The sequence below is a fragment of the Platalea leucorodia genome, assembly GCF_965183815.1.
Source record: "Platalea leucorodia genome assembly, chromosome: 5".
NCBI classification, from domain to species: domain Eukaryota; kingdom Metazoa; phylum Chordata; class Aves; order Pelecaniformes; family Threskiornithidae; genus Platalea; species Platalea leucorodia.
Window position 1 is genome coordinate 78,326,130 of NC_138827.1, and position 15,202 is coordinate 78,341,331.

The 15,202-nt window shown below is 35.6% G+C and overlaps 1 protein-coding gene across 3 annotated transcripts in view; it reads left to right on the plus strand.

The window, feature by feature from the left end:
• Window positions 1-15,202, plus strand: part of OLA1 (Obg like ATPase 1) — a 103,160-nt gene that overhangs the window by 84,571 nt on the left and 3,387 nt on the right. For all 3 annotated transcript variants that reach the window (XM_082313759.1, XM_082313758.1, XM_082313760.1), the window contains 3 exons: window positions 10,921-11,061; window positions 11,745-11,841; window positions 13,917-14,039. In XM_082313759.1, the coding sequence (XP_082169885.1) occupies window positions 10,921-11,061; window positions 11,745-11,841; window positions 13,917-14,039 (361 nt within the window). The remainder of the gene's footprint in view (window positions 1-10,920; window positions 11,062-11,744; window positions 11,842-13,916; window positions 14,040-15,202) is intronic.

The window sequence follows — 15,202 nt, forward strand, 5'->3', positions numbered from 1 at the left end:
AAATTTTAGCTTTGTGTTTGAAAAAAAAATGTTTTGTACACACCCACCCACAGAATAAGAGTATTTATTTCTGACAGAAATTTACTTTGTCATTCCGTTTTCAGCCATAAAAATCTTCATGTCTAACAGATCCTTTACAGTCCGTCAGATAAATGGAGCGTAATTTCAGACACTGATCCAGATACTTATTCCTGCTTCTGAAAAAAATCAAAGTTAGTGTTCCCCTAGGACAAGTATATTTTCGTAGATGATTCAGATATTGTTAATTTTTTTTTTTTCATTTCACCACAGTTTAGACAGGTAAACAGACTGTGTCTGTAGAATTGAACATTTTTGTGACAGCTTTTCAAATTAGTGAAGTGCATTTCATACAAGGCTTCTCTGCACACTGTGAAAATCCCTAACGCATTTAGTGTTTTACTTGGACATGGACATGTTCATATGACAGTACAGTATATGCTGTTGTATTTATTAGACAGTATTTTGGGGAAATGTATCAGCAGGAGGTAAGACTGGGACACACCACATAATTTTACATAAGCAACTTAGGCACTTAAGGTCAGGGTTAGTTTCTAAAGCAGCCTATGAAAAGGGGCGAGAGAAGATGCTTTTAAGAAGAAAGTGAGAACAGGAGCCGTAATTTAAGTGCTCTGAATTGCCCTCGGAAGAGTCTCCTGCTTCATTAACTACATAGGGAGCAGAGCGAGATTAGGTATCTAAATCAGGTGTCTGAAATTAAGCCTTGTATTCTTTGAGTTGCTGTAGTTTGAATATTAACCATTCAACTAAATAACTCTTTCATTGCTATAATGAGAGTTTAGATGATGTTCTTCCTCTGGATAAATATCAAGTTAATTTCTGATTTATTGAGTACGATATTCCACCCTAATAACAAGTTTGATCTTTTCTTCATCAAAAAACTCCCCACAACTTAGTCCAGTATTGCCAGCTTCTGTGGTTCTTATTACTAGTCTCGTTAAAATTGTTTCTTAAAACGTCGCTTGTACTATTGTCTGATCACAAAATGTTAGTATTTGGTAATGGTCCAAGGGGGTGGGGGGAATAAGCAGGGTTTACTATTTCAAATCTAATGCTCTTATTGTGGTAATATTTGACTCTTGCAATTTTAATACTTACATAGTTTAACAACTGATGGAGGGAGAAAGAGAGCATTCATGTGAATTCTGTGGTCTCCAGAGGCTCAGCAGTTAAGATCACACAGACTAATTTTGGAGAACTGAGGAAGGTGTCTCCATCTATCATGTGTGAGCAGGAGAGGATATTTCATTAAGAGAACTGGGGGGGAATATTCTGACCCAGTTTGTTTAAGTTTCATTAAATTGTTCTTTGACATTAGTGAAAGCCCAAACTAACATGTGTTGTAGTTTGCATTTGTGTTACTCATTGCAGATTTTTAATTACCACCAGTGGAATATATTCCCAATTACTCTTTATAGTGTCTTATTTCAAATGTTATCTTATTTCAAATGTTGTTAGTATGTATTTATTTCATTACACAGGAGTTTTATGTAGATAATATTTTTTGTTTTGGAGTATGGCCTTGTATTTGCTTGTGTGCACAGAGTACATAAAAGAATCGAAGTATATAAATTAAAAATGGTGTTGTCCATTGTGCATTTCATGTAAAGTTTCTCTTGTTAAGGCATCACATGTTCTTTTGATCAAATATTCTATTTATGCATGGTTTATAATTCCTTTTTATGGGATTACATATTTGAGACTTTGCTCTAATAGCATTGATATGAGTTGTCCTGCCTTTTTTTGTACAAGACCCTTAAGAATACAGTTTTCCATGTGACATAAGAAGCCCTGTCAAGAGACAAAAGTTAAAATTATCATGCCATAATGTAAACCTGAGTATGGAATATGGATTCTTTCTACTGATCTGGAGTAGTAGCTCAGTCATCATCATTTTGCACATAACTCTTGTGACTGAGATTTGCTGCTTCTGCTATAATTAATGAATGAGTATTTGTTAAATTATTTTGTTATAATTTTCAAGATAACCTTTCAAAACTCTGCATTTTATAAATGATAGACAGGTGAGATGTGACTTTCCAAAGAAAGAACGACAAGATGTGACTTCAAAAAGGCATCTTTTCTGCCCAAAGTATATGTGCTGCAAGTGGAGCCTGTTATGCCTATAACTGTGAAATGCAGTGTGCATGATTTGTTGCAGTCTGCGTTATTATGCAGTTTCATCAGTAGTTTAGTCTTGACTGTGCTTGATCCTTGCTGACAGCCACAGCCATGTTGGTTTTTTTCTCTTTTTTGTTCTTTTTTTTTTTTTTTTTTTTTTTGAGTTAAGACAGAATTAATTTTCAGAATTGGCAGACCAAGGAGAACTAGAGACTGTAAGCCTTTCACGTACCAGCAGGTGCTACGGCAGCAGTGTAGTACCGTTTTCATTATTGTTTAAGTCATAATTGGTTTTGATCACTTTAATGGGGACCATGGTTTGGATAAAGAGATATTACTGACGTCTTGAAAATTAGATCAGAAACAAATGTTTTAAAAATGGATTTCAATAACTTTATTCTTCATGAATGATGCTTCTTACAAATGTTTAAAATAGGGTTACCTTGACTGACCTTTTGTTAGATGGAATTTGCTGTATAAGGTACTGAAAAATCTTTTCTTACTGAGAGCTCTATATAGACTAGCAGAAAAAGTAATTCTGGATTATTTTACCTCTTTCTTGCTGTCTTTCTACCATCTTGATATTTTTTAATTCAAACTTGGTTGTAGGTCATCAACTTGATTTTTCTATTATGCATGCTTTATTTTTCCTAGTTTTAAAAGCATTTTGTCCATTAACTGCTGTCTGTGCTCCATTTACAGATAATATCATGTTCTCTGATATTATTTCTTTCACAGTTCCAACATCTTGCAAACTCAAAACAGCTAAACAAGTTTCATGTCAGTTAAGACAAATCTTTATATGAAATAGGTTCAGGAAGTGGTCAGTAGTATAAAGTTGTAAGTGTTACATCCTTAGGTGTTTTTAACATACCATTAAACAGAGAATATCTCCAGGTAGCTTTCTAGACCAGATAGACCAAGAACCGTATACTACTACCATATTATGTTAGACAATTTGTTAATAGAATTATATCTTGAGGGCATGGAGTGCTTTCATATGAATTTTCAGAATGTTGCCTTGATTTTCTTCCCCTGTCAACTAATATTGTTTTCTGCCTTGAAGAATCTATTTTTAAGTGATCTCATATGGGATAATTTTTACACAGCAGTCATGCCATAGACAAGCATTCTCCAACAATAAACACCAAAATTCCTGATTGAACTTGGCTATGTGGCATTGCTCTTTTGGGTGGTAGGCTAACTTAAGGCACTCCCGACCTTAACAGACTTCCACTGTTCCTGCACCACCCTTCAGTTATATTGGCACAACCAGTTGTAAGGATACATGGGAAAGTGAATTGGTCCAGCTTAAAAGAAAAGGGGTGGGGAGGGGGGGTATGAAAGAAATAAATTTTCTCTCCCTCCCAAACCTGCTTTTTGCCAAGTTATTTTTGTTGGTGAACAGCTTGAGTATGCCTGCGGGGAGTGCTGGTAGGGTCCATGTTCCATGTGCAGCTGGTAGGAGAAAAGCAAGTGTAACATCTGGATGGATAAGGAATGGGATGAGAAGCTCATGTCCATATTATGAAAATGTTTTTTTTAGAATCTGGGATGCAACGTGAACTAAAATAGTAGGTGCAATACTGGTCACCCCATCTAACAAATGATTTTGCAGAATTATAGGGGATTTAAGATAATGGCTGTGATAGAGATCAAGGTCCTGGAAAAACTTGCTTTGACATACATGAGGCAGAGAGCCTGGGATTACTTACATTTCAAAGGAGAATGTTAAGGAAAGTTAGAAACCCATCTATAATAAATGGCAAATGACAGTGTTGATCAGGAACTTCTATTCTTCTTTTCTTGGTGCAGTATCAGTTGAAATTACAATGAAGTGTGAAATCCAGATCTGGTAGAATGTAATACTTTATATACCTATTCTGTCATAAGATTCCTGGGATCACAGGATGTGTTGCATGTTCCCGAAAATGTTTCTGCTCAAGTCAGTCTGTGTTGGAGAAGCGAGTGACGTCTAACGTGTGAGATAGGTTCTCCGTGTTGGTCTTTTATAAGGTCATCTGGATGCAATGACTAAATACTGGAGCGGATACAGACATCAGACTCTAGGGAGGTATCAAGGAACTTAAAGCATTCAGGATGCACAGTATAAATGAAGTTCTGAGTTCCTGAAGCTCTTGCCCTGAGGGGCTGAGTGGAGGCTCCTGGCCAGGGAGCAGCCCAGTGTGTGGGGGCAGTGCTCTTCTTCTGAAGTGTTACTAGAAAGTATTTGCAGGTGAGGAGGGGGGGGTGGGAAAGGGCCTTTTGAAATCTAAGGATTGCTGTGTTCCTCCTGGCCATCTGGGAATGGGAAATAAAAAAATAAATTTGTAAATGCCACTGATGATTTGAAATGGGATTGCCCAAGTCAGTAACAGGTACCCCCAAACCTTCTGTATATTTGTCTTCTTCATAAAAAGCAAACTACCATGGTGGGGAAGAAAGTACCTTTTTATTCTTTAATGTTTTCCTGTTTTAGTCTTCCTTTTTCTTTATGTAGTGCAAGAAGAAAGGGATACCCAAAAAAAGGCAGGTAGCAATAAAAGTTACAGCATGTTAATCTGCTACAGCAGAGTACCACCTCTGCTTTCAGCTTCCCTTTCTTAACTTCTGCCACTGACCTATTTTGTGATACAAAATTATTATATACATTGGTTTCATCATTTCCACCATTCCATTCTTTGTTGGTTATATAAATTTGGAATGAAAGCTTACTGAGACTGCGAATGTTTCTTATTTATATAAGAATACATATACATATTCATCTCTCTCTATATGTATAGCACTGAGAACAGTGGGACCTGATCTTTGCAGAGTCTGTGCATGCTAACAGAAGAGAAGGACATCACTTATGAACTGTGTCACACAATACTGGTGCTTAGGTAAATTAGATCTTCCTCTCCCATCCCACCAAATCAACTAAACCTAGTGGTGCTCATAGTGGAATATTTTGGGACGTGGCAAAAAAAGTAATTGTTGCCTAATTTGTCATCATTTCAGATAATTTGTGGATAATGGGTGAGGCTTCAAAAGGCAAAAGAAAGCCACAAAGAGGAAAGAAGAAACAAGACATTTTTAAGTCAATGAGTTTTCCTTTCATTTCAAGAAAAATGGTGGAACAATTCAACGGTTTTTAATCACCTAGAAGCAACCCAATTGTCTTCACAAATTCATGTTGGCTATTTATTACTTGTCTAAATTGTCAGATGACTCTAATATTTTGTTTGTGATAAATTTAATGGTCTTGCATATAGTGAAAAAATATACTTTACTACATATTGAGATTTTTATTAAGCCCTTAAAGGCTTCAATGCCTTACACCATTTTCCTAAACAAGATAGGAAATATTGGCTAGATGGAAATTACTGGATGTCGAGTGTGCAAGACTGGTTGGAAGATAATACACACAGCATAGTTATCAGTGGTTCACTTTCCAAATGGAAGAATATCTCATTATGAGATCTGCAGAAGCGGCTGCTGGTTGAATACTGTTACGTATTTCCATTAATGAGCTGGATGATGAGCATTCTTGTTAAATCTGTAGATGACCCCAAACTGGGAGATGTCCAGGTATGTATAGAACAAAATTAGGATTTAGGAGCATCTCAAGAAATAGAAGAAATCATTAGGAAAAAAAAGAGCTAGGGTGCAACTTCTGAGAAGGATTTTATGCAGGAATAATCAGCTATGCAAATATAGTATTAAGAATAGCTAGTCAAGTAGGGTCATACAATAAGTTTTATAAACTGAGCATGAGATAATGTTGCAGTGCTGTCAAAAAAAGCAAATGTTATACTGGGTTTTATAAACAGGAGAATCACCTGAAAAATGTGTGAGTTAATCCTCTAGCTATTTTTAATGCTTGTAAGACATTATTATTGAGAGTTCTGAGGAGTGCATTAGGTACTGTGTGCTTCCAGGAACTTTTCTGGACTCTCTCCAATTGGTCTCAAAAGGTTCAAAGTTAGAAGTAATACATGGCTTACAAGGAAAGCTCAAAATAAAAAAGAAAGGGCTCAGTTTTTAAGTATGTAAAACGCTGCTGTAAAGAAATAAGGGAGTGTGTATTCCCAGTCCATAGTGTATAGGCTCAGTTAGACTAATGCATTTAAATTGAAATAAAGGTGGCTTAGGCTACACATATGGAAGACTTTTCAACAGTGGGAAACAGAGCACTGAACAGATTGCGTTTGGAAGGGTTTAAAAATCTGGGGTTGCCCAGACTGCCAAGGAGAAGAGCCTGTTGGAATTGCTAGGACCTCTTGTTCTCGCTCCTATCTGTAGATTTTTTTTTTTTTTTCCAGTCTTTTGTATGTTTTGATCACTTAGTGATCTTCTCTCACTTATCTACATTTGTTTCTTTCCTTCTTGTGGTGCTTCCTGGTATTTTGTTCTTCCCTGCCATGCTGTTTTGTTTCTGCTGATTTCCACTTGTAGTTCAGGTGGAGAACAGAAAAACAATTGTTTTTCTTCCATGAGTTAGATGGGGTTTTTTTTGGTCTTGCTCGTACAAAAGCATACTTTCACAAATCACCTTTCTTCTCAGGGGTCAGTTTTTCAGATCATCTTGTCTTGCAGGTGTCCGCTGAGCTTAAGTTCTCTCTGCAGCTTCTCTCTTCCATCACTACTTCTGATTTCCATCTGAACTCTGTCTGTTCCCAGCTGGATCTCTCATGTGAAACTCTGTCAAATATCGATTTGTAGTTAATGTACATTCCGCAACTTTTGTACCTCTTTATTTTGGTTGTCTGCAGGTTTTGGTTTCTTGTGCTTCAGGAACCATCACCATTTTAAAGTGAAGGCACTCCTTTCTGCACAACTGTCCTTCTGGTGCTCTTTGCTCATTGGCCTTTGCAGTGAGTGCCCTTGTTTTTAAACCTTTCTCCAAGGTCTGTTCTGCATCCTGATAGTATCAGGAATTAACTCTGGTAGTTAATGATCCTTCTGCACTTGAAATCACTGGCTTCTTTCATTTACTTTTTCCTTGTCAGGCTAGTTAAAAACTAGAATGCCCTTAAATGATGCCTTCTTCAAATTTTGGAATCTAGTAGTGGCAAGAAAACATCTCAGTCTTCACAGCTTTTCTGAATTAGTAGTAGATATGCTGACGTGCTTTTGTCCTTCCTTATCTCCTTATCAGCCAACAGTAACCATGTTAGGGGGAAGTGAGCATCTTAATTCGTCTTGGCTGGTTTCCATGGTCAGAATTTTGAGTGCTGCCTTCACTTGCAAGTTGTTCAGATCTGGTTTTGTTCTAGTTTTGGTTTTGTTCTTGTGTCAGGTTTTTACACAGTTGTCTTTTCAACTTTTATTTAAGATTTTCTTTTTGCCATCACAGAATGAATGGTTGTCTTACTGTCTCTTGGGTCTGTATCTTTTTCCAGAAAGGATATTTTGTCCATTTGTGGTGAGTAGAATCAAATTTCAATTGAGGAACCCTCTGTTGGCACACTCCTCCTCTCCACAGAGCCACCTGAAGGGAAGAACCAAGCCACCTCAGGGGGCTGTTGGGTGTCCAGAAATGCTCTGAGAGATCCTGCGCTTATGACTGAGTCATACTAGAAAAAGCCTTTCTTCTTTCTGCTCTATGTTTTATAGTCAGAAATTAGTTTTAACTCGACTAATAATGGCATTTTTAGAAACCTAATTACGAAAGAGGATACTTTTAATTGCTTTTAGTGTGTACTTTTCACATAGTTTTCAGTTTACTTTGTCAAGAAGGGTTTTCATACTTTCTTGTTTCTTAAAGTAGTTTCAGCTGTTAGTCATGGTCATTGGTTCTGCCAGTTTTACTGTTGTTTGGTTTTTTTTTTTCCCCCTTCTCATTTTGTTGCATTTTAGTGGCTTGGGTTTTTTTCATTGGGATTTTCTTAAGTGTTAATAGTCTTTTCTCTCAGCCTAAAATCCAATACCCTTCATCATATCAAGTATAGCATGAAATAATAGAGAGATACTCTGGGATTTGCTTATCTTAACTCAGGCCCAAGTGAGTGTACTAATGCTGGCCTTTTACAGATATAGAGCATTTCCATGGAAAAATTATGTGCTCAAATAAAACAGATTTGACATTAATTGTTACCATTTGTTAAGAGAATTTTGTTCTGTTTAGCACGCTTGGTTATCCCTAACAGGAAAGACACTTGCGTTGTTACCTTATTGATTACGAGTCAAGCATTTTTCTTTTGGGGAAAATTTCATTTAGAAATATATCAGTATTTATATTTGAGTATTTACTTTTTTTTGTTTATTTTGATCACCATTAGGGGAATTCCTTGGTACTTTTTAGTAATTCCTGTGACATTGAAAGTCACAGAAGTGAAAGACTCAGGCAGAGAACCTGACTGTCTGTACAGAGTGGGATGCAGTACCTTATTCTTTTAGTGAGGCTGTAGCAGGTCTGATGTCAGTCACTTCAGAGACCTTTAGACCTCAGTGCTCATTTATCGCTAAAATGTACCAGCTCTGCTCCTGCATTATGAAGATCATCTGTCAACACTTTGAGATATTCTCCTTTGTTATTAAGCTTGTGATGCTCTACACTGTCAGGTTTTTTGCCAATTATAGTTAAGGTACAATGGTGTATTCACTGGATCAAAGTCTCACACTGGCGGTAGAGGAATGATTTGTAAGTCTTTATTCATCTGAATTGTACAATGGAATACCTGAGGAATGCAAATAATCCCTCTAAGGACTCAATAGAAAAGCTGTTAAAATGACAGTCTAAGACTATTATTATTCTGAATTGGTGTTTTAGCCAAAGTAATTATTTCTTATCTTGTTGTTCCACAATAGTTCTTAGTTTATTAGTTACGATGACCATATTTACCAAACAGAATTTGAATCCAATTTTTGACATTACTTTCGTGCTCATTTCACTTTTTCAAGTTTGCAGGTTTCATTCTGTCTTTCACTTGATACATTATTTAAGTAGTCTAGAGGCCAGTGTTAGATACTTTCTTAAAAAAAAAATAAAAAGGATGTATGCGCAGATGTTGAAGTACACTTACGAACAGCAGATCCATTTTCTGTAAAAGGTTGGCATTTATAAGCTCTGAACTTTGATATCCAGTTTGTTAGCCAAAATAAATTAGTTAACTACAAATGCCAGTTTTAGAAGTGCTGTTAAATGTCACATGTCACATTCAGAAATGCACCTTAATTGTGATTTTCAGTTCAGACGTTTCTGAAGGCAATAGTGTTTCAATATCAGTCCTGGGTACCAGACTGTATTTTCATTGGATAACTGGAGGAAAAAAAGATTAGTATAATGAGGATTGAAAACCACTGATGGGGTATTTACATAAGTAAGTGATAGAAGACCAGCCTTATATAACAAACGTGTGAAAACTATTGAGTGAACTTTTATATTCTTTGTCCCATCTAAAACCCTACTCAGTGGGCCATGCACTTAATCTCATAATAGCTCTGATCCCCTGCTATTTTCTTTGACAAATGTGTGTTGATGAACTTGTGGTTCAGTTCATTTTTTTCTGAAGTGACATTTGCATTGATTATTTAAAGGTTTGCAGGCCACAGTTTCAAAGCACTTTAGTATAATAGCAGTTAAAACCTTAGTCTAAATCTTGGAGATTAGCAGGACTAAGAAAAAGAAGAACTCAGCAAGCATAAAACCCCGTGCTGTATGGTGGGTGCTTCAGGTCTGAAACATCTACGGCACCCAAAGTACTGTATTTTGTACTTTGTGTCTTAGTGTACAGGAGGTATTCCCATGCCTCTTGTGTTTTCTTGCTGAGCATACAGAGTTGTCCTTCTTACCATTTGCACCTGTTCAGAAATAGTGCCCTATAAATAACATTGAACTCCTTACAGGTAATTTATGAATGTCTCCCTTAAGTTTAAAATAAATAGTATTTGCAGTCATTAATGTGATGCCTGTGTTTAAAGATTGTTTAAACATCAGCTATTGCTGCAAAGATTTTCTTAATTTTTAATAGGATATTGAACATCCAAAAACTAGCACCATAAATCTGTAGCTCTAAATTTGTAGTTTCGTTCAACTAAAAAAAAAAAAAAATAAAATTAGATGTACAGCAAACTATTACTGATGCTGCCAGTTATTGAAGATGAAGAGAAATAGGAAACTTGATTCTTTATTTTAAAAGTAATGGTAGTATAATATCTAGAAGCTTTGTCCTGAGTAGAAGGGTGGGAGAAACTAGTAGAAACACGGCCCTGTATTGACTAGCAATGCATACTCCAAGATCAATAGCCAGAAAAAGCAGGGTGCTGCTTGCTGTCTAGGAGTTTATGGAGTGTAGTGTTCTGTTCTGTCTGCTAATGTCAGCTGCTCTAGCCACTGAGATGCCTTTTTTTTTTTTAAAAAAAAAAAAAAAAAGTCAGAGTTAAAACTGAAGACTCCCAGTTTTACTGCATTTGATAAATATCACTATTGGAAGTCTCAGAAAAATGTACGTCCACAGATCTACAAAGTTTTACTCAGTTAGCATTTTAGATTGCAAGTATTTAACCTCTACCAAAAACCTAGTTATTGTCTCGAATTATGCCTATTTCTGATAGATTAAATGCCAGACAGAAACCAAGAAACAGTGAAATGTTAATGGAGTACACCTGAAGCAATTGCTGCCTGTTAATGCCTTGACCTTGGAAAGCAATACACAAAAAGATGGCATCATAAAACCGTGCAATTCTTATGAATATGTATGTGCTACTTGATAATAATGAATGTGGTACAGCCATGCATGCACTACAAGATAATGTTGTGCCCTTTGTTGTGTACAGGTTGATAAAAATTAAAGAGTGGGTGGACAAGCACGACCCGGGTGCTTTGGTCATTCCTTTTAGTGGGGCCTTGGAACTCAAGTTGCAAGATATGAGTGCTGAGGAGAAACAGAAGTATCTGGAAGAGAACATGACACAAAGGTTAATTAGCATTCATTTTCCCTACACTTTATTATCAACTATTTCCTTGCAGTAATTTAATTGCTTGCGCTGATAGAATAATAAATGACAGAGTAATTACCATTATAAAGAGAGAATCTTCTCCTTTCTTTACCATGAGACAGAGTGAAAAGATTTATTTTAAATTAAGTTTTTAACTGTCATCTGTCATCTCTGTACAGTGTTTTAATTATAACATAGGTATTAGTTATGTATATTTTTGAGAAGGAATGATCACCAAAACTGTTTCGTCATCCATGGGGAATAGGGACGGTGGAGAAAAATTTGCCCTAATTTTTCTGAAGAACTATAATAAATTGTTTCAATATTGAATTTCAGTCAAACAGTTATGCTTTCACGACCTGGAGTCCTGAAAATAGCATGAGACCAAAAGTGCTGCCTGATAGGGTGATTTAAATTTATCCCATATTTCTGTATCCTGCCGAATAAACAAATCAAAATACTGTCTCTATGATGCTGCAGTAAAAAAGTAGTTCTTCTGAAGAGAGTTCAAAGAAAAAGGCTACTGTGATTATTGCTGTGTTTAAAAGTAGACCCAGTGTCTTCAAAATATGTGATGTCTTTCCATGTAAATTGATTACTTGGGGCATTTAGCTGTTTTATGTGTATATGTTGAATGAACTGGATTCATTTTTTTTTTTCAGTGCTTTAGCAAAGATCATTAAGGCTGGATATGCAGCACTCCAACTAGAATACTTTTTCACTGCAGGCCCAGATGAAGTGCGTGCATGGACCATCAGGGTAAGATTCATACTTATTCATCAGCTATATCCAGTTCCACACTATTGAATTCAGATTGATATCACTGACTTTGAAGTTTGTCATGGTGGCGGTTAGCTAGTCATTACAGATGAGGTTTTTGTCCAGGATAACTTTAATTATTTGTGAGCTGCTGAACAGTGAAAGTGGAGCTGCATTGATTGAGGCAGGTAACAATTGATTCTGCCTATTACATAGTCTGAATTTCTTCATCCTGTAGAATCTGTCTACCCTCCTCCTGTGGTCAGAGATAAGACGTACCAGTATTGTGCTTGCTTAATCTGTGTGACTGGGTTTGTCTGCAGTGAAATTGATGTTGCTTTTCATTTTGTATTCACTAAGTTTGTTTGGGTTGCGGGTGGTTCATTCCTCCTTTGCTCTGCTCGGATTACATTTTCAGCAATAAAAGCAATATAACATCATTATATTCCTCATGGATACACAGTTGGGCTCAAAAACCTAAAATCAGTGTGCAGTAATTCAGGTCTTTTACTGACTTTAATATTTAGACCTAGTTTATTTTGGTAGTTTGTGTGTTTATCCGGGAACTTATGTAATGCCTAAAATTATATTACGTATTCTAAATATTGATGTAGAATGATTATAGCCATAGAGATCGACTAATTTATTCCCAGAGGACAGTAAGAGCTGAGCTGTAGTGGTTTGCCTTTTAATGTAAATATGTTATAATATAAAGATTAGTATTGAAAAATATTTTGAAATGCATGTAGTTACAAAGTCTATCTTAAAAATTACAAAAATGTCAACTTTTGGAGGTGCAAATCTGTCATTGAGCTTTTATTTTTTGCATCAGTGTATTTAGTGCTATGCAGTGAATTTCAGTGCTGCATTTACTTTCATTCAATGGAATTAATTTGTTTTCATTAATCAACATAATTTCCAGTAAATTTATATTTTTATTAATACTGCTACAGATGTTTGTGTATATGTTTTAGCACTTTAAACTTATTTTCCTAAAAGCACGTTTATTTTTTAACCTTTTCATCTCATCTCCTTTTACATGATAGCTGCTAGCTAAAGTCCCTGAAATAGCTACCAAAATGATATAAAAGCAGAAGTTTTGTTGTTCTGATTTTTGCCATAGTTTTTAAACGCACATTGTGAAACTCCACTGTTTTCAGTAGGAGAAATGCTTGCTCTTTATTAGAAAATTTGAAAGCTGGTTTATCTTAAGACTGATTGTAAGTATCTTTGATTTAATGTGCAAAGATATTTAGTCAGGTAAGCATCAGTGAGTAGCCATATTAACCCAATACATCTTTTATTGTAAAAACTGTGCTTTACACTGTCAGACTCCTTAGCACTTTAACATGCTTTATTAAGCAGCCTTTAGGTCATCATTATTTCTCAAATTTCTCTCCATGGTTGTATGTGCACAGAATGTATGTCCTTGTAATTTAAGGCATGCAGTTATAATGCATTCTCTTCTATTGCATAAACTTAAATTATCTTATAACAGTTGCCTGTGATTTTTTATTTTTTAGTGATTCAATTGTTGACATTTTGGTAAGAATACTCATTTTGTTCTGTATTAGACTTCCTAAAATTATTCTGAAATAAAAATAAGCTAATATGTAGGGCTTGAGATCCATAAATCATTTTTGCTTACAAATTTGGTTCGCCAATGAATGTTACCATTTAATTGAAATTATTTGGACAGACGTAAAAGTCTTGAGTAATTCAGATTTTAAAGTTATTTAAAAATCTTTATTTTTCTCACTTTCTGTGTGGAGAGCTAGGGATCGAAGTGAATCTCACAACAAAACACAATCATAGCTTCTAAAAATCAATACTGCTGTTGATACCTATTAGGAAAAACAAAGCTGCCCTTCTTTAATATCAGTTGGTTTATCTGTGGCGAAGGATCTATCTGTATGTCCCAGTACTGAGAATTACCCAGCTGTATGCGTGACATTTTAACTGATACGAAACAAAGTTTCAGCAGATCCTGAAAGCATATCAAAAAGGAGAAGCCTGTTTCCTGCAATCAATCTTCTTAAATACAATTAATTTTCTTCCGGTCTTTCCTTTGACAGAAAGGGACGAAGGCTCCTCAGGCAGCAGGGAAGATTCACACAGATTTTGAAAAGGGATTCATTATGGCTGAAGTAATGAAATATGAAGATTTTAAAGAAGGAGGTTCAGAAGCTGCTGTCAAGGTGAGCTCCCCATCTTTTTCTTCTCCCTTCTTCTATATGTGCCATTTTTCCATTTTAAGTCTGTTTTTCACTGGGAAGAAGTTCTTGATGCTAAGGGATTCTTAACAGTCACCTCTAGCAATAGACCAAATACATTTTCATCTTTTACTTAGGAAGGAATTCAAATGCACCAACTTACTGAACAGGAATGCAACTATTTCAGTATCCAAGATATGATAGTTTATGGACTAAATGTCGGCACTAAGACCAAATGCTATGCTAATTTTTTTCTGTTTACATGTTAGTGTTCAGAATTTCAAAAGCTTTAAAATGAACTTGTTTTTCAAAAAGCAAATTTTTAGGATGAGATAGCATATTTTTGAATCACCTCTAAAAGGAAATGCAAGAAACACAGAAAATCTGTTTCTTCTGATAATGTGTCATCTTGGTTTGTGTTTGCAGTGAAGATACTACAAATGTCAGATGCAAATGGTTAAGAAAATATCATATTATAAAAATGTACCTTTTTTTTCCCCAAGATGAGTGGATTCCACTCCTAGACTCTGATAGGCATAATTAGAATCTTAAAATTTGCCATTCCAGCGTTTAATTCAATCGCCCTTTGATGTCTTATTCGAAAATGCCATGCCTTACTTTGATTGTTCAGAGTGCCAGTAATAGTTGTATGTAGTCCATGAAAATATATTACAATAGGTAAAGTTTCCTAACTACTGTCTACTGAATAGACAGTGAAGATAATGAAAAACTTTTTTCTTGAGCTCACACTTCTTTGTAGTGACACTTCTATTAAGAGGTTTGTCTGCTTTCTCAACACTAGAGGGCAGAGACTGATTGGGTGCCCAAAGTTGTGCCCTCCTTATAGCTGACAAATTATATCTGATTTGAAGTTATTAAATAGGAAATGAACTTGTACATGGCAAATAAATGTCATAAGAAAAGCTGTTCTTCTCTGCGTTGCTATTGCATTATTTCCACCTACTTTAAGCAGAGAAAATTCCCTTTATTTCATTTACATTTGATTTCTCATTTGGCATTTTTGATGTTTTATTAAGATGTGTATTTTATAAAATTGCAATTACAAAGCACATTAGTTTGATTTAATCAATCTCAGTATTTGAAGGTTCCTACACACTATAATGTGTTAAAGAATTTAAAAGGTTCAG